Genomic DNA, 22,716 nt, shown 5'->3' with positions numbered 1-22,716 from the left:
AAGTGACATATTCTCTGTTATTTTTTTCCAAAACCACATAAGTGGATGTTCAATTCCAAAACTTGTGCATGTATGAGTCAACTGGAGCCCAAAATATGGTAACAGTAGGGCTAAAGTTAAAAAATACCAGAAATACCCTTCAGTCAATGATCACTGCTTTAAATGAAACAATAAAACAAAGTTCTCTGGCCCTGATTTATTCAACAAAAAAAGCAACAAATGCTAGCAGCCTTTAACTGACAGTCTGCAGCAGCAAACAGAGTGAGCAGGCAGCTGTCTGATGCCACGCCCAAGGACACTTTGACAGTACTGTTGGTTTTTAACCAGACAAACTCTGCCCCACAAAAAGCATCTGGAGAAAATCATGATATCTTTAAACTTCATTTGAAACATATCTGACATGTTGGTTTAAAAAACAAAATAACCCCAGCATGATGTAAAAAATGACTCAGAAATCTGCAGCCCATGCTCATAGTTTATCCGCTCAGACGTCTTCTCATCGAGTCCTGATTGCTATGAAAATATCTCTCGCTGTATAAACAGACAAAGTTAACTCTCTGTACAGGCGATTCTCCACACAGCGCGGCTTGTGTCCGTGCGTGGCGGCACTGAGGCAGGCATGTTTGTGACAGACGGAGCTTGTGGTGATCAGTCGTCGATGAAGGTCAGTCGCCCCGGTCCCTCGTTCCTCATCCAGCGTCGGTATCTCTTCATCCTTGGGTCGGTCGCCATCCTCACCTTCATCTCCTCCTCCTGCTCCTTCCTGTAAGACTGAGAGACACCAAACCAAGCTTACCACTGGCTGTTTCAGGAGATCTTACAAGTCTTTAACTGTTTTCTTACTGAGAAAGCTGGTGTTGAAAATGCTTTTAGATTCAACCTGCTCTGATGAGTTTTACTGGTTGTACTTTTAGAAAAATGAAAACGAATATGAAAGCATCTCGATAATTTAGAATATCATTTGTTTCATTAGAATAAATGAAACTTCCGTAAATTCCAAATTCATCACACACAAAGTGAGTGCATATATGAACAGAACTTTCCTAGTCAATATTTCTGTATAAAAAATCTCTGATGGTTTGTAACATTAAAATACTTTAAGATAGAAGAACTTTAATTTTTGAGAGATATAAGCCCTAACTTTAAAGATTAAAACAGAAGACATCTGGAAAAATTTAACTTTGTGTGTGATAAATCTAGACCATAAGGAAGTTTCACATTTGATTGTGTTTCTAGAAAAAAAATACTTTTTTATAATATTCAAATTGGCTAAGATGCAGTCAGATAAGTCTGACCGCAGCTTCTCCTTCCTCTCTCCCTGATATCAAACTCCATTCACTGTTCACTGCTAATGTTTGTATACAGAGGTGCAGGATTAATGTATTTATCAATTATTCACAAGACTTTGGTGTCACTTTCATCTCTTACCACACTTCTCAGAAGTTTTTTCAACAATAAAAGAGCAAATTAAAATGACAAACATGGGGTAGTACTAAGGAAAAAAGCAGGTCACGGCTAGGGGAACAAGATTAGAAGGAAGAGGCAAAGAGATCTACAGTAAGAGGATTTAAGAGACAAACCTCAAAGTTCTCTTTGATCCAGAGTTTTTTCTCCAGGAAGGTTTGTTTATTGTGTTCATCCAGGCTGTCGAACTGAGACTGAGACATCTTCATGAACCTCCTGAGGGTTCAAACAGAGTCCACTATGAGCAAAGAAAGCTGGAACAACACTGCCTTTAGTTTCAACTTAGAGTAAGAACTGACCTGATGATGTAGAGCTTCTCCTCATCTCCGTACTCCTCCCTGCAGATCGTAAAGCGGTAAACCCAGGAGACATACCAAGCCACGTAGTTGGTCAGATAATACGGGAAGAGGACGATCTGACAGAGCAGGATGTCAGACAGGTTGGGTTTCTGGTATCCTCCTTTAATGTCAATCTTTGTTTTGATGATTTCTCTGATCACTTCCTCCTCCTGCTCCCTGATCTCCTCTTTGGAGCGGCGGTTTTTGCCCTTCTCTTTGGTGCGGTTGAGGAGGCCCTGCTGCTTGGCGATCTCGGTGGCCTGGATTCGGTACTTGGGGACGGTTACCAGGTAGTTGATGGCCTCGTTGTAGCTGCTGTGCCAGCTGTAGTACTAGAGGAGAGACAGAGAGGTGAGAGGGACATGTTCACCTGCCTGTCTGAGGCTGATTCATATCTGTAAAGATAGAAAACAAGCCAAACAAGGATAAAAGCACATCACAAAGACATTCACTAGAAAAAAAGGACTTCATTTTTAAATACTGTCCATGCCTTGGACTTCAGGAGCATTCTATCCTGATACTTATGGACAGAGATGTTTCCAGAATGTGTATCCACGCTGAAAGCTGCAGCTGTACCTGAAAAATGGAGATGGCACAGATGGTGACAAGGATGACGACCCTGACGTCCACTTTGGGAGTGAGCCGTCGACGGTAGTAGGCGTAGTAGTGCTGGTAGTACTCCTCAGGATGGTCCAGCATGTAGTCGTAGTCCCGCCGAGAGTCCTCATCCTGCAAACACAGACAAAGAGACATCATGTCAATTTTTATATGAAGTTTTTTTAAGGTAAAAACCACATCAGGTATAGATTTGGTGGTTTATTAAAAATACATAAATATAATCATTTTTTCAGGTTAGGATGTTTTACTCTTACCTGCAGGTTTTCTTTCTCTCTTTTACAAGCACTTTTTGCTCTTGTTTTGATTTTGAGGACACAATATAACAGGGGAAGAACATTTTCCAAATTCACATAGTTATTCAGTCTACGTGGCACTGTGACAGAGAAATTAAAAAAGTCTTCAGACATATTTGTCTACGTCCGTCTTGCATTCACACAGTCAAATATTTAACTTTCCCTTAAGAGCGTAAACAGATTTCATCTTATTGTTGTTCCTGCTGCCAGGTTCACTCTCACATCTCCTCTGTCTACACCACTAGTCCAACACATGTGCTTTCTGCATCTCTTGTCTTTGTCGCATAAATTATCGAGGACAAAAAAAAAAGAGCCACTATTTCAAAGTATTAGAATATCACAAAATACCAGTCCAGAAAAAAGGATCTACAAGACAGAAATGTTGACATTATGTGTACTGATCCAGAAATACAGAGAATGAAGACTTGGGAAACATTTGCATTTTCATTTTTCACAATATTCTCTAATATCTTGAGATAGTTTTGACTTTCATGAGGTGCAAGCAGTAAGCATCAAGATTGAAACAAAAAAGTCTTCAAATATTTCACTTATGAGATGAATAAAGAATTTATGGGAGTTTAACTTTATGAATGTTCATGTTTACAATATGTTGATATTTCAAAGGCCACACTGAGTGATGAGGAGGGCTGCCACTTTTCCACCACTGTTTTACAGCATGATGTTTACCTCACATTACTAAAGTAGGTGGGAAAAGCTGGGGCCATGCCTGCAGTTTGGTATTTTAACATAAATGAGGATGACAAAAGTAATGCACACTGCTGCTTTTAGTTCAAGACAAGATCTAAAAAGTTGGCTAAAAATAAAGCAGCTTTCTAAATATCATAAAAACTGCACACTGAGAACAGTGTATATTTGTAAGAGCTCTGCTGGATTATTTATAGAGAAGAATGGGAACAAAAGGTCCCATCAGGACTGGTTTGATAGAGGGGAGATGTTATAAGGATATCGTTAAACTGTGACGTGGTTTGGGTAAATAAATCAAAGTAAATAAGGCGAAGCTGCTCCTAGACCAGTATACTGCTGAAAACTTGACTGACTCTTCCACAGACCCTCTAACAGACCTTTAACGTTTCGTACGCGGTCGCTATGAGCAGGAACTTCGTCTGGGCGCTCTCCGTGGTCTCTCCCTCCATACCGGGCTCTCCGGGCCTGAATCGATCCGGGTGGTACCTTCGGGCAAGCTGCCGGTAAGCCCGGGCGATCTCCGCTTTGGTGGCCTCCCGGGTGACTCCGAGCACATCGTAACAGACCTCCGTGCCGCAGTACAGGCCCTCCACCAGCCCAGAAACCGCCGGCAGGGAACTAACGGAGAACAGGAGCACCAAGAGCCGAAACCAGGGCTTCGACGACCGCGGACACCCAGAGGAACCTCCGCCGCCGCAGCGGCTGCACCGCTCCGTGGGTGCAGTCATCTCTGTCCGCCTGCCTCCGCTACTGCCAACTCTGGAGCTCTGTCGCACGCTGCTGGCGTCATCGGGAGGCGTCGGGACCAAGTGATGACGATGCGTCAAAGATCGTACTCATTTACTTCCCTGAAAACATTTAACTAGAAGGAAAATTAAAATAAAGCATAATTTAGTAGGGCCTGCGAGAGCTCTATTGTTTATACTTTTTTCACCTGTTCGGGCAGAGCCGTTTCTTGCTATATGCGGACTATGCAAATGCAAAGGGCCCCACAGGCCAATAGGGGGCCCCAAAGCTAAAGGTTCAGCCTCATCTGAGGAAAATAAAAACTACCTTTCTTTATCCCTTATACACTTACAAATATTTGCAGGCAGGGCTTGACATTGACAGACAGGTAGATTTCAGCCGTGGATGACCTTAACCAGCCACTATGGCCAGAGGAATTTATCAGCTTGACAACCTTTGTTTCGCTCGGACCGTGCTTGTTTCACAGCGTCAGTGTTAATGATTTAGATACCTGTTAAAATAAGGCAGGTGTGTTCATACAAAGCTCTGATTTTCCCCATAATAAAAGCAAAGTTACTCATCTCTTTGTAAATTCGTGCGTACTTATGCAGCAGCAACAGCTTAAACACTGCCTAGCAAAACAAACGCATAATGTCCTCCTACTCCTCAGCAAAATCTACAACTCTTATCCTCAGTTACTCTCCAGATTTTCACAATTTTCTTTGTGTTGAGTACTTAGACAACTTTAACTGGAAAGCTCATAAAGAAATAGAGCAAGATGAATTATATATACATTTTTTTTTCAGCCAGGGGGGCATCAAATACATCCTTTCATTAATTTTATCTTATGTTGATAATGTGTCTCTAATTCTTTTTAATTAAGGCCCAATAATTATTGATCATCTTTCAGCCAAATGGATTCTAATATTGTAAAACTCGTTTTATATATATATATATATATATATATATATATATATATATATATATATATATAATTTCTATTATAATCATTTTTTATGTTTCAAACACTGACATGTATTCATAAAGATTGCCTGATATGCTTCACATTTCAGATTTATGATCAGGGTCTTCCCCTTTACATATTTCTAAATGATTAATTCATGGTTTTGCTGTAGCACCACCCACTTTAAGAGGCCAGTTGCACCGCTTACAAAAATTGACTTTGAATTTACATGATGAGTAGTCCTGCACAAGTCACTTCTACATATGAGCATCTACCTTTGTCATACGGTAGATAATTCAGCTCACAAAGTTCGATGAATCTAATATACCTTAAGATAATGACCTTTAATAATTCTGACAGGGCCAGATACAAAACGCATTGGTTTTTTATGTCACCATTTGGATGAAGAAAATAGAATGCATTCACACTACAGGCCAAAGGGACCTGTTTTTTATTTTATTTTAAGACAGTTTGAAAGGCTCATTTCACTTGGAATCTGATCCCTTTAAATTAAAATTGAGCCACTCACATTTTTGGACCCTGACGATAACACCCAAGTCTGATAAACGCGGTCCACAACTTAAACATAATAGTGACGCGGGTTCTTCCAATGACCACTAGGGGGTAGCAACGCACCCTCAACCTGACCGTGAGCTCTGATGACGTTACCTCCTACTTGTTCAGCTCACACCGAAGCTGTGACTTCCACATGCGGAGAGTTTAACGGTCAATTTCAGTCATTGTCAGTCAGCCGACAGACCTGGTTAACATTGTTTACTTCAACATTGACTATAGCTATGAAAAATCTTCACTTCAAGGATTTCTTCTGGGTGAGTTTCAACTGCTGTTTTCAGACAGATAAAATCTTTTCTTCCCTCAATTTTACTCAAGGTTGAAATTTCGACTTTTTTGGTACAGAATGTCATAAAGTGCAAAATAACTGAAATATAATTGAATAAATCAATGTATGAGAGTAAAGGTTTAATTTCCCCTTTAAATGTAGTGGTGTAGAAGTTTAAAGTAGCATATAATGTAGGGATGTAATACACTCAACTCATATTGTGAACTACATCAGTGGGTTCATAAGTTCTTGAGACTGAAGCTGACTGATAGTCAAGTAAACCAACTGTAATTGTTTTAGTGCAATAGCCTACTTACACAGTTGTCCAGTACCATAACACACCGAGCTATGAAATTCAATAAATGTACTACAGACCCCCCAAAAACAAGAATAGAATGACAAGACTTTGTATCTCTTTAAGGAATACAAAATTATTTAACTGCTGATTTCAACATCTACATGCTTAGGTTGATTATATGTTTTTCTACCATGCTTACCTTAATTATGGAGAAGTTATGTGCAACCGTCAATTACACTCCATGTTTACCATGCTAATGTCAAAGTGTATGATTATATATTAGTGCACATGGCTGATTTAGAAGTTTGAAGTGTGAACTAAGAGTAACACAAGTTTAAACAGAAACCACTTGGCTTTCAGTGAAAGACTGGGTGTTAGAAAAGCAGTAAAGTTTTACTGATGTCTGTCAGGTCGCAGTCATGCAACGACAATATATATATATATATATATTTATATATATATATCAAATATCATGTACAGTATAAAAAGTATTCAGAGCCTTGGAGGTTTACCCTTTTAATGACTTCATAAATCAATCATGATAAACATAATTAGGCTTTTTTGACAAAAAAAGGTCAAAGTGAAAACAGATTTCTACAAAGTAATGTCAATTGAATAATAACATATGATCTAAAATAAGTGACTGCATAAATATTCAACCCCTTTAAAGTGACTGACCTAATTCAATAGAGGTCCAGCCTATTAGTGCTAGTAGTCTCACAAAAAGTGAAATGGGTAGCCCCTGAGGGCAGTGCATGGGTCTCTGTGTAGTATAAACACCTGTGTCTGGAAGGTCCAGTCATTGGTTTAGCAGTAACTCTGGCTACCATCACACCACGAAGACAAAAGAACACTCACAGAAAAAGCTTATTGAAAAGTGTTAGTCAGGGGATGGATACAAAAATTTACAAGTCACTGAACATCCCCCAGAGTTCAATCAAATCTATCATCGAGAAATGTAAGAAATACAGCACGTGTGTAAATCTGCTTAGATCAGGCCGTCCTCACAAACTGAGTGACCGTGCAAGAAGGAGACCAGTGAGAGAGGCCACTAAGACACCTGTGACAGCTCTGAAGGAGTTACAAGCTTCAGCAGCTGAGATGTGAGAGACTTTGCATACAACAACTGATACCCGGGTTCTTCTCTGGTCAGTGTTTTATTGGAGAGTGGCAACGAGTACTTTTGCAAAGAATGGAGTGAAATCACAGTGTCCAGATGTGCAAACCTGATTTAGACCTATCCACACAGACTCAGTGCTGTGATTGCAGCCAAAGGCACATCTAAATACTGACTTGAAGGGGAGGAATATTTATACAGCAACTTATTTTACATGACATATTTTTAAATTAATTGACTTTACTTTGTAGAAAATCTGTTTTCAATTTGACATACAAGAGGTAGTGATTGGTTTATAAAATCAATAAAAGGTTAAAATAGCCAGAGGGGTGAATACTTTTTACAGGTACTTTATCTCAAGGCTGCATTTGTAATTTTTATTTCAGGGCTTTTATGTCTTTTTTTCAAATAATGACAGTTGATAGAGTTGGAAACTACAGGGAGAGAGACAGTGGGGGATTAAATATGAGACAGGAGCCTCAGGTTAGTTCTTAACCTGCACTGCCTGCTTCAAGGACAACAGCCTCTGTGCATGGAGCATGCAGATATCCACCTGGCTACTGGCGCCTCTAAGTGAATCACTTTACATTAGTAAACATAATGAAATGTTTTTCATCTTATTGACAGAACTGTGACCTGACCAGCACTGGTGGCTATGATGCTATCATTCAGTATCTCAATGATGGCAGGAGGACGTGCAAGGAGGTGGAGGAATTCATGAAAGCAAGGTAACACAATACAAGAATGTTGAACTTTGATCTGGTTCTGGTGTTTGGATACAAAGGCAAAGGAAAAAATGTCCTAGACATTCAATATTGGGTTATTTGTTAGTTTTGATTAAAAAAATTGAAAGAAAACCCAAATGACATCAACATATTTAAACAATTTAGTGTAAGGAGGGTTTTCATTTTTCAATTTTTAATTTATTTATTCTTCTCCACCCCACCAGTTTTATAAAAAATATTGTAATTTTCTGTTTTTGAAGCTTTGTACCTTTCACTTCTATTAATCAATAAAATAACAGTGATTTGATCATTTTAAAACATTCATTATTGAAAAATATCAAATGATTGACCATTTTGACAACCTTAATATTATATTTTAGAATTGTAAGGTCACAACTCAGCTTATCTGCCCGTTGTGGGTTTTATAAAGTTGTTTGACTTTAACTTTATCTGAGCATTAGATCTGTTATGTTCCCTTTATGGTAGTTGTTGTCATGTATTAACTAGGGCATAAGATCTATTAGCACAGTGTAGGTAAGGGCTAGAGATATATATAGTAGCAAAGTTCAGCTCATAAGCTCTTGTGGCTTTCCTCATTTTGCTATCAAACACAATAAACTTTGTTTGTGTTGCAGTATGTAAAATAGGTGGTAGGTGATAGATAAGGAGTTTACAGGAAACTAAAGGTAAAAATTGAGGAACATGATCTGTGGACATTGCAGAGACATTATAGAAGTAAATGTAAGGTTTTATAAGGTTAAGTGGTTTGGATATAACCAAGGTGTGTCCATGGATTTGGGAGCATTTAAAGAAATCAACAGAAAAGGATTCAATATTTCCATGTTAAGAAGAAGTTGTTCAGGAGAGCACTGGGAACAAACACGTGACAGCACGGATACCAGACAAGGAAATTATTTTCCGCAGGTTGCATCCTCTGCTGAAGATCAAAGTAGATTGGTAGATAGGGAGTAGGTCAGATTAGTTTTATTTTAAAGCCACATACTGCTGTTATCTCTTTTGTTTTAGTTGCATGTATGTAGTAGCTGTTGATGACACAGGACATAAGAGTGCTGAGTGAATGACTATCTCTATTATTGATGTGATTACTCTGTACTAATAAAGGAAATATTAATCAATGATTAACCATAATTTTCAACATCTATTGTGTGCAAGAAAGTACTGCAACTTCCACTGCTTTAGCTGCAGCTGTTAAAAATGATGCAGTAACATTAATTATTTATGGACTAAACAGAAGCTTTATTTCAACACAATAAAACACAGATTTAAAAATAGCAAAAAAGGATATTACATAGTAACACAACTAAAAGTAACCTCATGTTAGCATGAGAAGCTTTTACAGTGGTTTCCAAAGTATCGCAAAAACAGCAGCCACAAAATTTACATACACATTTTTAAAATATCATGTGGTATGAAAACAAGATATAGATATCAGTTCAAGTATTTATGTGTGGAGAAGTGGATAAGACTGCTGAATACTTTAATGTCATAGATTTTATGGGGTCAGTAACATGGTCAGTAAGCACAATCTTCACTTCAGATTGACAGAGAGATGATCAGAAAATCAAATGTAATGACAGGATAGAGCTTCGGACTTTCTTTTGCATTCATTATAAGCAAAACAAAATATAAGCAAATCATAGATGTAGCTTTTAGTCAATTGTGTAAAAATGCAACAGAAATATTTAGGTGTGTGTTGTGTGTTGTGTTTTCTGTAAACTGCACGGTGTCAGCTGAATGTCAATAAAAGTAGCTTCGTTTACTTCCTGATTCCACAGAGACATGATGAAATGAAACTAGGTTACCGTCAGTATAACTAAAATGGCATCCACGTTGTCTTGGCTTGTTTCACACATGCAGCACAAACATTCGATTTTTAGTGACATCGGAATCTCACTGATAAACGTGTACAGTAAATCAGTACAAACCAGGATCTCAATCCTATAGAGAGGTTTTATCATCTTTTAACAATAGATCAATATAAAGATATTTTTAATTTACTCTGTAATATAATTGTAACAACATCAAATATTAGAAGTTTTTAATGAACATTTTTGCTTTTAAAGTCAACTTTTTGATATAGTTCTGTTGTAAATTTTCTATATCACATATATTTTGTTTACTTAACAAGAATTTGAAACTACATATCTCCTCAGTGCATATGAATCAGTATGTTTGTTTTTCTCTTTGTTACCATGATAATGTGCATTTTTGGTAATTTTCATACCTTAATAATAACTTATCTGAAGATAACATCCACTTTATGGACAAAAGTATGGCCTGACCATTACACCAACAGAGACTGTAATGACATTGTATTCAAATACATGTACTTTAATATGGAGTTGGCCCCACAGCCTCCACTCATCTTGGAAGACTTTCCACAAAATTTTGGAGTGTTTCTGTGGGAATTCAGGTCCATTTCATCCTGTAGAGCATTTGTGAGGCCAGGCGCTGATGTTGGATGAGAAGGCCTGACTAGCAATCTCTGTTCCAGTTCATCCCAAAGGTGCTCAATGGGGCTGAGGCTCTGAGCGGGCCAGTCAAGGTCTTCCACACCAAACTCATCAAACTATGTCTTTATAGCCCTTGCTTTGTACACTGTGGCACCGTGAAGTTAGAATAGAAGGGCCTTCCCCAAACTGTTGCCACAAAGATGGAAGCATAGCATTGTCCAGAATGTCTTGGTATTCTGAGGCATTAAGATTGTCACTTACTGGAGACAAGGGGCCTAGCCCAAACGCTGAGAAACAGCCCCATACCATTATCCCTCCTCCACCAGACTTCACAGTTGGCACAATGCAGTCAGGCAGGTAACATTCTCCTGGCGTCTGCCGAACCCAGACTCAACAATCTGACTGCCAAACAGGCGTGGTTTGTCACTCCACAGATCACGTTTCCACTCCTCCACAGCCCAGTGTCGGTGTGCTTTACATCACTCCATCTGATGCTTGGCATTGGACTTGGTGATGTAAAGCTTGCATGCAGCTGCTTGGCCATGGAAACCCATTCATAAAGCTCCTGCTGCACAGTTTTTATGCTTACATTAATGCCAGTGGAAGTTCAGAACTCTTCAGCTTTGGAATCAGCAGAGCATTGACAACTTTTACGCACTTAGAAGTTGTCAACCCCACCCTGTGATATTATGTGGTCTCCCACTGTGGTTGAGTCGCTGTTGTTCCTAGACGCTTCCACTTTGTCATAATATCACCTACAGTTGATAAATGTTTGCAAATGGCTATTAACAGGTGTGACCAAAATCTTTGTCCACATAGTGTAGCTGCTTTTCTGTGAAAATGTATTCATTTGAGTTGTTTCCTCTGGTGGTTTCTTTCAGGGCATCAATCGAAGAGAAGTACGCCAAAGATCTCCTTGGTTTGTCCAAGAAGGTGTGTGGACACAATGAGATGAAGTGAGTGACCTCTATGCTGAGATGTGTTGTTATGTTAATACATTGTTTTGTTCAGTCTGTCTTTGCAGAACTAGATATTTTCATGAGGTGAAACAGGAAGAAAGGTCAAAGCAATATTTAAGGTCCGGTCTCAAAGCAATGCGTGAGATCATTTACAACCATCTGAAAGAATAAAGTTTGCGTTATTTTGTTTTCTGCAGTTTTTCAGTGATGCTTAAGTCTAACAAATTTTATGCATCAATGTTCACATGGTGTTTCTGTATGAGCAAGTGTAGTTCCCATTCTGTGTGGTTACACAGTGCTGTGCTTCTGCCATTTTTGCTCAGAGGTTTTGTTAATGTGGGAAGAGGAAGGAAGACTAATGGGGGAGGGTGACAAAGAAGAGCACTCATTTCTTAGAATCACTTAATAACACTTCCCATTTAAGGATTTTTGTGAGTACTTTTGCAAACAAACTAAAGTGACTGTTTTATTACCACTGCTTTGTTTATGCCATTCAATAAGGTATCTACAGGTCTCAAAACATATGAAAGGCAGGAAATTCAGTCCTTGAAAAAAGTCCTCAGAATTGATTAAAAAAGTCTTTGTTTGCATTTATGTTCTAAGGAGACCTTCTCTGTTTGATTTTTACTAAAAGAAAGGTTGGTGTGATGATGGATTGCAAATGCATGAGCCTGTTTATTCAGTAGTTATGGAGATTTAGAGTCATAGCATGTTTGAAGATATTTGTAAAATCATAAACTTTGGTACATTTTTTGCAAAAACATCATTTCTTGTCTTTTCAGTACCAAAGAAACAAACACAGAAGTCAGAGACAATCAAATGCCATTTCTTGTTTTTTATTCATAGAAGTTGGAGGAAAACTCCAGCACACTGTCAGGATTGAATAAATAGGTTTAGTGACATTGCCAGAGTACAGTGTTTGGCATCTTACAAAGATATTTTAGTACTATACCCTGACAGCTTTTAGTCTTCCATTGACTTTAACAGACTTTTTTCTATCTATTCAGACACTGTTTAGGCACCAGCACTCTCAGAAAAACCCAAACAATATTCATCCCTAGTTGGGTTCACTCCTATAGTCGCTCTTGCTTTCCATATTTAATTTTTTCAGTTTTTTTAACATACCCCAGTGATCAGATTCCATATCTGCCTTCAGGCAAATGTGAAATAAATCCTATGTAGTGGATGTATGAAACAGCCTATCTGGTGTCAGGTTATCGATTCCCGGTCTGGACGCGGTTTGGTGCATGTCTTCCCTGCACCCTCGCCCCACATTTCCTGTCGTACTTCAGCTGTCCTGTTTGAATAAAAGCCCCCAAAATAGGGAGAACTTTGAAATCTGTTTTGGATTTAGAAGTTTTTAAAGTTTTCAGTTAAAATACACTAACCCTGGGGAGCCTGGCTTGAAGTCTTGCATCTTGCATTAGATGTCAGCAGTCTTTTTCACTGCCTTTATTGGTGATGTTTATTAGCACAGTTAATTGTTTGATAGAGGCCAAAAAACTTAACAGGAGAGCTTCAGATTCCTCTGTGTGTGATATATAGTGGATCCATGAGGTTCTGACAGTGCTAGACTGGGAAGAAAATTTGGCCCTGGCGTTTTTTGGTACGAACCAGCCCTTTACTCCTGGTTAGAGTTAGAGGTTTGAACTAGAGCAAGGAAATTAATCGCCAATTTAGATTAAATCACAATATTACCTGCTGCGATTTACAAATTGCAGAAGTTGTAATTTTTCTTTAACCTGAAATGTGTAAAATACCAGTTTAATACATTTGTTTATAGCAGAGATTTTAAGCGTATATGCAAATATTCAGGTGTCTTTTTTTATATTGGTTCACAAAAATCTTGCTTTTCTTGTTAATGTATGTTTTTTAATCAAAACGAGAATGACATATAAATTATCATCCCCTTCGGTCTTAACCTAGCATGCCTGGGAATGTCTGGGAAAGCTTCAATAGGAAACTTTTGAGGAAAAGGCAGAGGCTGTGAAAAAAAACTCGGAGTGTGATGGATGAACTTTCTGTCTGTCACATCTCTACAGGCCAATATGAGCAACAAAATGTCGAAATGTCGTCAAGTTCTGATAAAACTGGCGCTTTAGCAGCATCCACGCTAAGCTCTTCCTCCATAACTGCACCAGCTCTTGCTGCTGCTTGTTTACGTCACGACTCTGCTGCCCCTGAAAGTACTGCACCTCGTCGCTGATTGGTCCTGTCACTTTCTAGCCGGGCCCAAACGGTTCAGATGGGAGCTTTGCAAGATGGATTCGCCAGTGAGAAACATGGAAACAGGCATATCCATCTGCTTTGCAAGGTTACTTCGGTATAGCAATTTATATCAAATTTGTAATGTGAGCCAAAATAATCACAGTTCAATATATTTTTCATAAATTAACCAGCTTAAGTTTATTCTATTCTATATTGAATTATGTATTGCTTGTGTTTATTGAAAAATATATAAGATGAGGAACCTAAAAGCAATCGCAAATTAAATCGCAATATCGGGGGAATAAAATTCAGTTAGATTATTTTCACAAATCGTTTAGCCCTGGTTTGAACATGACATAAATCTTCCTTTATGCCCTTTAATAGGTTCCCTCAGACTAACATAGAAAAATAAAATGGCATGCATTCACTCTGTTTTCACTGCCCCTCCTGACGTTATTTGGTCATGTGGTGGACACAGTACCCTTATATTAGCAGAGGTGCTTAAGAAGTTAGTATAAATTAAAAAATTTGTGCTCAATAAAATCATACCAGCCCCAAAGTGTGACAGCCCACCAGGAAAATGCCCTGTATGCCAGATTACCAGTCCAGCCCTGGGTTCTGACGGATGCTGTCAAATTGAATGGTGTGCTCATTTGATGTAGATTTTGCAATCTGAGAAACCTCTTTATAATCTTTGTTTCTTTTTCTTTATAGCACATTAAAAAGATCCCTCGATGTGTTCAAATTACGTAAGTGCCTTAAATTTTACTCTTTCATTATTACTTTCATTGAACCATGCTAATTTAGAAAGTATTTTTGTTTATTTTCCTGTGTAGCTCAAGCAATAACCCAAGTTTTAACCCTTGCAGAGACTGAACATGTAGGTCTGTCACATCTACAGCTGGCCCAGGGCATGAGGGACGAGACCAAGAAGCTGGAAGACTTCAGAGAAAAACAAAAAGAAGCAAGGAAAAGGGTTGGTAGTTTGATTCTGCAGCGCTATAATACTAAAAAACCTCTTTGAGTTTCTGACTAGGTATGACTTTCTTTTTCAGCTTGAACAACAGATGGATGCGATCCACAAGCAGAAGTCCTCACAGTTCAAGAAGACGATGGATGTGAGTCAAAATATTGTGGTCCCACTGCAGGATAAATCACTTAAAGGACATTTTCAGACATTTTTTACAGCTTTTATATTCCATGTAACATGTTGTCAAACTGCTGAGCTGATATGTGTTAGGACACAAGCAGAAATAATGGCAATAATATTCATTTTTCTGACATTGAAAGGTCTAATAGCAATAGTTCTTTTTAATCTTACGTCATGCTGGATTTAAGATAAAAAAAAAAAAAAACGGAAGTGAAGTATTTCTGTAAACTGACGCCAACAGAGCTTCTTTGGTGAGTCATGTTGGAGGGGTATCAGTTGTGTATTGAAAACAGTGAAAATGCTTAGCCTTTCTCTGCTCTTTCGCTCAACCGGGGGGAAGTTATGTTGGCCAGTTTGGGAAGCAAACCACAGGGCAACATTTAATAGCATTAATATCTTAAAAGCAGAAGTAGTTGTCATGAGCAGCATGAAGGATTTGAAATAGAATCCAAACAAAGAGAATGCCAGTAGATTGATTTTATGTTGACTGTGTTGCATGTTTCCAGACTAAGAAGACTTACGAGCAGAAGTGCCGAGATAAAGAAGAAGCAGATCAGAATGTGAACCGAAACGCCAACAATGCCAAGCATGTAGAGAAGGTAAAGTGAAAAAGAAACAGTGGAGAATGATTAACAAATTAAACTAAGAGTTAAATGCTTATTTCTCCATTTGGTTGCGCAGAGGGATTATGTTGTATACATTCATTTGTTCAGAAATGTTAAAAAAGTTGTAAAAGTGCTCTTTTTGTTGCCACATTTTATTTACATATTTATTTGTTGATGCCAGTTATAAAAGTTCCCGTGAATATTTTTTAAGCTGGATGTGAAACTGACTGAAAGTAATACTGACACGTGTTAAGACTTACAGAAGCAAACAAGACAGTCAGCGAAATAGATTTTTTTCTCTCTTGCAGCGTGTAAAAAGATTAACAGCAAAATGCTAAAACAGTCTGTTTCCTTTTTCAGATGTAAAGTATATTTAGAATTTTTCTTTACAAGCGACCACAGATGGCTACTACATACAGTGCCATGAAAAAGTATTTTCCTCTTCCTGATTTTTTTTTTTTTTTTTTGCATATTTATCACTAAATGTTTCAGCTCATCAAACAAATTTTAACATTAGATAAAGATAACCCTTTGTCATAACAAAATTGAGTTTTTAATGATGATTTTATTCATCAAGGGAAAAAAGCCATCTAAACCTACCTGGCACTTGTTAAATCATGATTTAACATTTTTGAAAGCTCGAAAAATATTTCACCAGCCACATCAAGGCCCGATTACTGCCAGACCATGCAGCAGTGGGAAATACTCTTTTCCAGTCATCACAACTCTTGCCTGCAGTTGTTGTCACTCAGGATGGCACAACCAGTTATTAGGTTTAGGGGGCAATTCATTTTTCACATAGGGCCAGGTAGGTTTGGATGGCTTTTTTCCTTAAAAAAAAATCAACACAGGAGCTGTTATATACAATTGCCATTATATGACAACTTTATGTTGTCATAGTAATAACAAGGCTTTTAAGTAAGTATATTTAAATATTCTGTATTATACCTCCTGTCAGATTTGAGGCAAAACTGTTAAATTGTGTTCTCTGTGATGTAAAGCAGCCGTGCTTTGTCCTGAGGAGGACATAGAACTCTAAAGGTGCTGCTGGTAAATCATTAATGCTTTAAAAATTATAGCTCTCTTCCTTGTTATGTGTGTATGAGCTGGCATACAGAGTGGTGCTAGATAACAATACTGATGTGGTCTTTTTCATGGAATTTCTGCTTTCATTTCTTATCAGTCTTTTTTTGTATAGCGCCAATTCACAATCAAAGTTATCTCAAGACACTTAACAAAGAGGGCAGGTCTAGACCGTACTCTCTGATTTAACCTGACTTGTGTGTTTACCTTTGACTCACTGTCAGAGAATTAATGCTCCTTAATGTCTTTCAGCTCTATGCTAAAGCACAGCAAGCAAAACAGAATGCAGATGAAGCAGGTAAGTTTTCAAAAATAACTAGTCTCCTACAGCTCTAGAATATTGTGTATGTGTAAGCTGTTAACCTTGGCTTGTGTATACCAAATAACTGGAGATAAATTGCATTTGCATTTTGCTTGCATTGCATGCTTTCACACAGACAACTCTCACAGCAATAGCTAAATTAAGCATTTTAGGTTTTTGTGTCTTGCCTTATAGTTCTTTTATGACATCATCAGTGCATCTCCTCTGGCTGAACTAAATTATCTTCATCTCATAACTTTGGTAATCCTCTAATGCCATCCTCAGGTTCACATAAATGTATTTGCAGGATATTTCTTAAGAATTGCACTAAAACTGCACATCAACTCCCATAAGGAAACCTTAGCTAAGTGTCATCATGTGGTAAAATGGAAAATCTTCCATTAGTTTGAGTTTTCATCCAAATATCTGTATAACTGTCATTTAGATTATCATTCTTTGGAGCATGTTATGTCATTAAACCACGTTCCAAATTATTATGCAAATTGGATTTTAGTGTCATAAACATTAAATTTTTTGTTTTTCAGTTAACCTCATGTATGGTATTGTGTCTCAGGGCTCTTTTGATCACTGATATTAATCTCAGACACCTGTGATAATTAGTTTGCCAGGTGAGCCCAACTGAAGGAAAACCACCTGAAAAGGACATTCCCCATTATTAAGCAGGCCACAGGTTTCAAGCAGTATGGAAAAGAAAAAGGATCTTTGCTGCCAAAAAGTGTCAAATAGTGCAATGCCTTGGAAAAGGTATGAAAATACCTATGAAATCTTAAGTGTGATCGTACTGTGAAGAAATTTGTGGCTGATTCAGAGCACAGACGGGTTTTTGCAGATAAAGGCATAATGAGGAAGGTTTCTGCCAGACAAATTCATTGGATTAAGAGAACAGCTGTTAAAATGCCATTACAAAGCAGCAAACAGGTGTTTGAAGCTGCTGGTGCCTCTGGAGTCCCACGAACTTCAAGGTGTAGGACCCTCCAGAGGCTTGCATTCATTCCAGATGGATGGAGTAGTGGATGGTTGGTGGATGGCCACCATGTCCCAACAAGGCTGCGACGTCAGCGGGGAGGTGGCGTAGCCGTGTTTTGGGCTGGAATCATGAGGAAAGAGCTGGTAGCCCCCTTTAGGGTCCCTGAAGGTGTGAAAATGCCCTGGGGAAAGTAGAAAGAGTTTCTGACTCACCACTTTCTTCCATGGTACAAAAAGAAGAGCAGTGCCTTCCGCAGCAAAATTATCTTCCTGCATGACAATGCACCATCTCATGCTGCAAAGAATACCTCTGTGTCATTGGCTGCTATGGGCATAAAAGGAGAGAAACTCATGGTGTGGCCCCCATCCTCCCCTGACTTCAACCCTATTAAGAACCTTTGGAGCATCCTCAAGCTAAAGATCTATGAGGGTGGGAGGCAGTTCACATCAAAACAGCAGTTCTGGGAGGATATTCTGACATCTTGCAAATAAATTCTAGCAGAAACTCTCCAAAAACTCACAAATTCAATGGATGCAAGAATTGTGAAGGTGATATCAAAGAAGGGGTCCTATGTTAACATGTAACTTGGCCTGTTAAGATGTTTTTGATTGAAATAGCTTTTGAATTCAGTAATTATGACCTCCTAATGCTGCAAATCCAACAAATATTCATTTCCAGCTCTTTACAACCTATAAAATGTTTTTAAAAGCTGTTGTGTTATCTTTGGGAGGTTTGTTCAGTAAAACTTGAATTATGTTCTGATGGTTGATGACTTGAAAATTGTACTGACTGTCATTTGCATGGACTATTTAGGAAAATCAGAGAGACATATCATTTGCATAATGATTTGGAATGCAGTGTATATTAACACAGTTGCAGTTTCCCTGAACTGATCTCTGATAGCATGGCTTTAAACAAGGCTGATATGAGAAAAGGCTTGTGTAGCTGTGTTACACCTCAACAGACTGTACTAGTTAGAAGGTTACAGTGATGTATTTGTTGTTATTACTTTTTTTTTTTTGTTAAACTGATGTATCTGTTTTACTGCTAGACAGGTTATACCAACAGAGTGTGACGACGCTGGGAAAGATTAGAGATGAATGGCTGAAGGAACATGTCAAAACCTGTGAGGTAAAACTTTAAGACTCTCAGAAAGGTTTTAATTCAACTCTAGTCATGTCAATAAACTGGATGTCGCCTAAATTTTTATCAACAGATGTTTGAAAAACAGGCAACAGAGCGAATTAACTTTGTGAGGAACACAGTGTGGACTCATCTCAACCAGCTTTCTCAGCAGTGTGTGGCCAATGATGAGGTAAAGCTATTTTTGCAGTTATTTGAATTAAGCACTATTAGAACAATAACATAAAGGGGACATATTTTACCCCTTTAAGACAAGTTTATATTGTTCTCAGAGGTCCCAAAATCATGCCTGTGAAGTTTGTTGCTGAAAAATACTCTAGTATAGTATTTTTGCATGTCTAAAAAGCCCTCTGTCTCTTTTCAGAGCAAGCCATTTCTGTGTCTGTGGCTTTAAATGTTAATGAGCTGTCTGACTCCGCCCCTGACCATACCCCTCTCCCAAAATTGATGTAGCACTCCTAATGTTACAATGTTACAGACACTTTTGGAATTTGAACCTGCGATCTCCCAGTCCAGAGTCACCAGGGTAACCCACTGAGCTATCCCCCTCTCAGGTGGGGAGGGCCAACCAAACCTGGGGGCGGTGCTTAGTCCCCACATGAGATCATGAGGAGAAAATCTGAGAATGACTTGTTTCAGCACACATTTTCTGAAAGGTGGAGAAAGAGAGGGGGGAAGAGAATGGATTTTTCTGGTATTTGAGGGGATTGTGGACAGGACAGGGACATATATTCTTGTTAAAAAGCATGAAAACATTTTTTGTATAATATGTCCCCTTTAAAGCTGCTAGAATGAGTGTTGTGGAAGTTCACACTTTAAAAGTAGAGATCATACATTTTGAGATAAAATAGTTCATATTTAAAGTTTTATTATCTTCTTTTTTCCTTTAACAGCACCAATCTGCTTTTTTTTTTTATTGTGTTCCATTAGAATAATTCACTTGCAGATATTTCTGGATGCTCCGACTAAATGTGAGGTTTCACATTTATCTCTGATTTGACTTTTTAACTTCTCTGCCATAACAGACAGTTTTCATACAATTGTGAGGACCCCACCCCACCCCCGAATCTGAACTGATTTTTTCACAAAACTGTCAAATGTTGAGAAGTTGTAGTCTTGTAGTAGTCATTAACTTTTACATATGTTTGCATTTTTATTCATGAAAGTGAAAGTGGTTTCTTTGTGATGGAAAAACCTTCAAAATAAACTAAGATAAAAGTCTATCAAGGGAATTTGTTTTTTAAAGTCTTGATCAACAAATTTTGGTTCTCATTAACTGATGCTATTTACCTCAGAAATCAAAACTGGAGTGAGAAATATAATTAAGAAATTCAAAGTGAGCCACACAGAACAGAACAAGCCTGGCAGAGGTATGAAGAGAAAGATTTCAAAAATATTGGAAAGAAAACTAGAGAGAGATTTTAGGAAAATCAGAAAAAAATATATTTTGCATTATAATTTGGAACGTGGTGTATATTTCTCAAACACATGATATGGAAAGTAATTTATAGAATTATCAAACATTTGATAGTCACCTAAAAAAGAATGTTAATCCAGTCCCCTTGGTTGAGTTGGTGGAGACCAAAAACAGAGCTAAAATGAGAGCTAGATGTTGCACTTACTGTCATCAGGCAGCAACTAAAGTTTATATTTCTTAATTTATGCTTGTTGTATGAACAGGCCACAACAGACTAGCCCTTTACTTCACAATCCCTATAGGCTGATCATATGCTGCTACCACGACAGAAAACAATTCACAGTTGGATTATAGTCACCAGCCAACTAGAAATAGTCTACTTATATGGCTTAGTTAGACTCTGACCTTTTTTTACTCTGTTTTTTGTGTGTACATAGATGTACGAGGAAGTGAGAAAGTCTCTGGAACAGTCTGATGTCCAGGCAGATATTGAACACTTTGTTAACCTCAGGCGGACTGGTGACAGACCACCAGGTAGGAATCCAGTAGTACTAATTTACAAAAATAACTATTAACCACCGCTGGAGTGACAAGGTAGAGGAAAGCAGTACCAGCAAATAAACCAGCACTCAAAAATTATCTTTCTTCCTCCCCAACAGCTCCAATTGTGTATGAAAACTTCTACAGTGGTCAGAGATCACCAACTGGAGCTCCACCCACTAGAATGCCTCCACCTGTCACCAGGTAAAGATTTATTTAAACTTTTACATATCAGCCATGTCTTTGGCATGCTTTCACACTCCAACTGACTATGCTGTAATTGTTCACCTTGTTTTATGAATTTGAAGGAGGGGGCCATTACCAGATCCAGCCAACAACAGCAGGGGTATGTTTTGTGTTTTACCTTATACATTATGAATTGTGTTGCTTGCTTCTGTGTGAAAAACAAAAGGTGTTCTCAGTGATGGGATTGTGGCTTTATCATAAACCACCAGCTGCTGTACAGTTCTGCCTTCCAAACTTAACCACAGATCTTTGCTTTGGTTGCAGATACCACTATCTACTCAACAGTGCAGGATGCTGGATACAGTGTCATCCAATACTAACACAAGGCACAGATCAGCTGGAGCAGATATTGTGTTCTCTGTGCAGCGCCGGAGCTTTGTAATGGACTTAAAGGTCACACAAGCCTCTTTACTTCCTCGTTTGTAATTTCCTGTAAAGATAGCAGATGGAAATGAGAGTAATAAATGTGTGCATGTGTATTTTAAGTTTAGGTTTGGGTGGTGTTTAAAGAGATCATGGTTCTATAAACAGAAAGTTTGTCACCATTTGTTCCTCAGGTGTATTTTTAAAATCCAGCAATAATTAAATCCGAACAGATGCTGAGTATTTTTATGTAAATTGCATTCTTTTAATTCAAAACTAAAACTAAGAAACATAAAGACGTGAAAGCATTACGACAACTTCTAGGTAACTTAACAATGGTTTTTTTAGGTATCTTTGTTTAGCAGATATTTGAATTCACATAACGGTATTCACTGTATGCTGTGAAATGCATATTCTTTTACTTAAGTGCTTCCTCATCTTCACCTCTGTATTTAAATGTAGACATGCCTTTGTAACATTTCTAATAGAGATTTTAAACAATACATTGTTGTCATCTGCATACAATTTCATTTCCTCTTGAATGTGAGAAATAATGTGTCAGCTAACAGGGATCTTGTGGTTGAACGTGACAGCTCAGGCACATTACTCACTTTTCCTGTCCCTGTTAAAGTGCTGTCTGTTGTTCTACAACCTGCATCCTCAGTTTTTTTTTTTTTTTTGCATGTATTTTTAAAGATGGTAAGAAAGCTCAGGTTAAATAGGGTTGTGAACCCTAGACTTATTTGTGATCATGTCTTAGATTTTTGTGTACCCGAGAACTACTGTTGAAACTTGCACTTTGTATAGCTTCATTGTTATGAGGACGATACTTCCCGGAGCAACTCAGCTGGTATTGGTATTGTTCAAATAAATCAGCGTCTCTCCATTTAAACTTGATCTTCTTATTTCTATTCCTAACAGGTCAAAAATTCAAACACAATATTGTCTTTAAAGCCTCATCCATACTTTTGATTTTGAATTTCAAAGTATTTCAGTGAATGCCCTTAAAGGGTTAAGGGTGCACAGTTGAATTGCATAGAGCCAGTGCAAAATGCTGTTGCACAACCAGCTTTGGTGATCTATAGGACTTTGTGATCTTTTTCTGTGGAAAGTAATAAGGGAGAACGGGGTTGGTTGTCACACTCATTAT

General features: G+C 38.1%; 2 protein-coding genes across 3 annotated transcripts; one reads left to right on the top strand and one right to left on the bottom strand.

Moving 5' to 3' along the window:
• Positions 1-181: 181 nt before the first annotated feature.
• On the bottom strand, positions 182-4,195 carry dnajc25 (DnaJ (Hsp40) homolog, subfamily C, member 25). 2 transcript variants are annotated; one of them, XM_041810049.1, is made up of 5 exons: positions 3,796-4,195; positions 2,379-2,531; positions 1,764-2,134; positions 1,581-1,680; positions 182-771 (listed from the first exon to the last, which is right to left on the bottom strand). In XM_041810049.1, exons 1-5 carry the CDS (start codon positions 4,144-4,146, stop codon positions 649-651), a joined length of 1,098 nt encoding a protein of 365 aa, XP_041665983.1. In that variant the 5' UTR covers positions 4,147-4,195; the 3' UTR covers positions 182-648. The 2 variants fall into 2 exon arrangements, with proteins under 2 accessions (XP_041665983.1, XP_041665984.1); XM_041810050.1 differs by lacking the exon at positions 3,796-4,195 and adding an exon at positions 2,675-3,789.
• A 1,639-nt stretch (positions 4,196-5,834) lies between these two features.
• pstpip2 (proline-serine-threonine phosphatase interacting protein 2) lies at positions 5,835-22,399 on the top strand. The gene is made up of 14 exons (XM_041811333.1): positions 5,835-5,938; positions 7,992-8,092; positions 11,445-11,519; positions 14,445-14,479; positions 14,600-14,706; positions 14,786-14,848; positions 15,387-15,479; positions 16,821-16,866; positions 18,909-18,988; positions 19,074-19,172; positions 20,855-20,951; positions 21,077-21,161; positions 21,266-21,303; positions 21,468-22,399. The coding sequence occupies exons 1-14, from the start codon at positions 5,906-5,908 to the stop codon at positions 21,521-21,523; spliced, it is 1,008 nt and encodes a 335-aa protein (XP_041667267.1). The 5' UTR covers positions 5,835-5,905; the 3' UTR covers positions 21,524-22,399.
• The last annotated feature ends 317 nt before the right edge of the window (positions 22,400-22,716 follow it).

This window comes from Cheilinus undulatus, linkage group 17 (assembly GCF_018320785.1).
Source record: "Cheilinus undulatus linkage group 17, ASM1832078v1, whole genome shotgun sequence".
NCBI classification, from domain to species: Eukaryota; Metazoa; Chordata; class Actinopteri; order Labriformes; family Labridae; genus Cheilinus; species Cheilinus undulatus.
This window is presented reverse-complemented; position numbering and strand designations above follow the sequence as displayed.

Bases quoted from the DNA above. Each gene is read 5' to 3' on its own strand.
- dnajc25 (XM_041810049.1), bottom strand. From the start codon at position 4,146: ATGACTGCACCCACGGAGCGGTGCAGCCGCTGCGGCGGCGGAGGTTCC. The intron at 2,532-3,795 runs GTCTGTTAGAGG...CTGTGTTTGCAG, and splicing joins CCGCGTACGAAACGTTAAAG to GATGAGGACTCTCGGCGGGA. The intron at 1,681-1,763 runs GTCAGTTCTTAC...TTGAACCCTCAG, and splicing joins GAGAAGCTCTACATCATCAG to GAGGTTCATGAAGATGTCTC.
- pstpip2 (XM_041811333.1), top strand. From the start codon at position 5,906: ATGAAAAATCTTCACTTCAAGGATTTCTTCTGG. The intron at 11,520-14,444 runs GTGAGTGACCTC...TTTTCTTTATAG, and splicing joins TGTGGACACAATGAGATGAA to CACATTAAAAAGATCCCTCG. The intron at 14,480-14,599 runs GTAAGTGCCTTA...TAACCCTTGCAG, and splicing joins CCTCGATGTGTTCAAATTAC to AGACTGAACATGTAGGTCTG.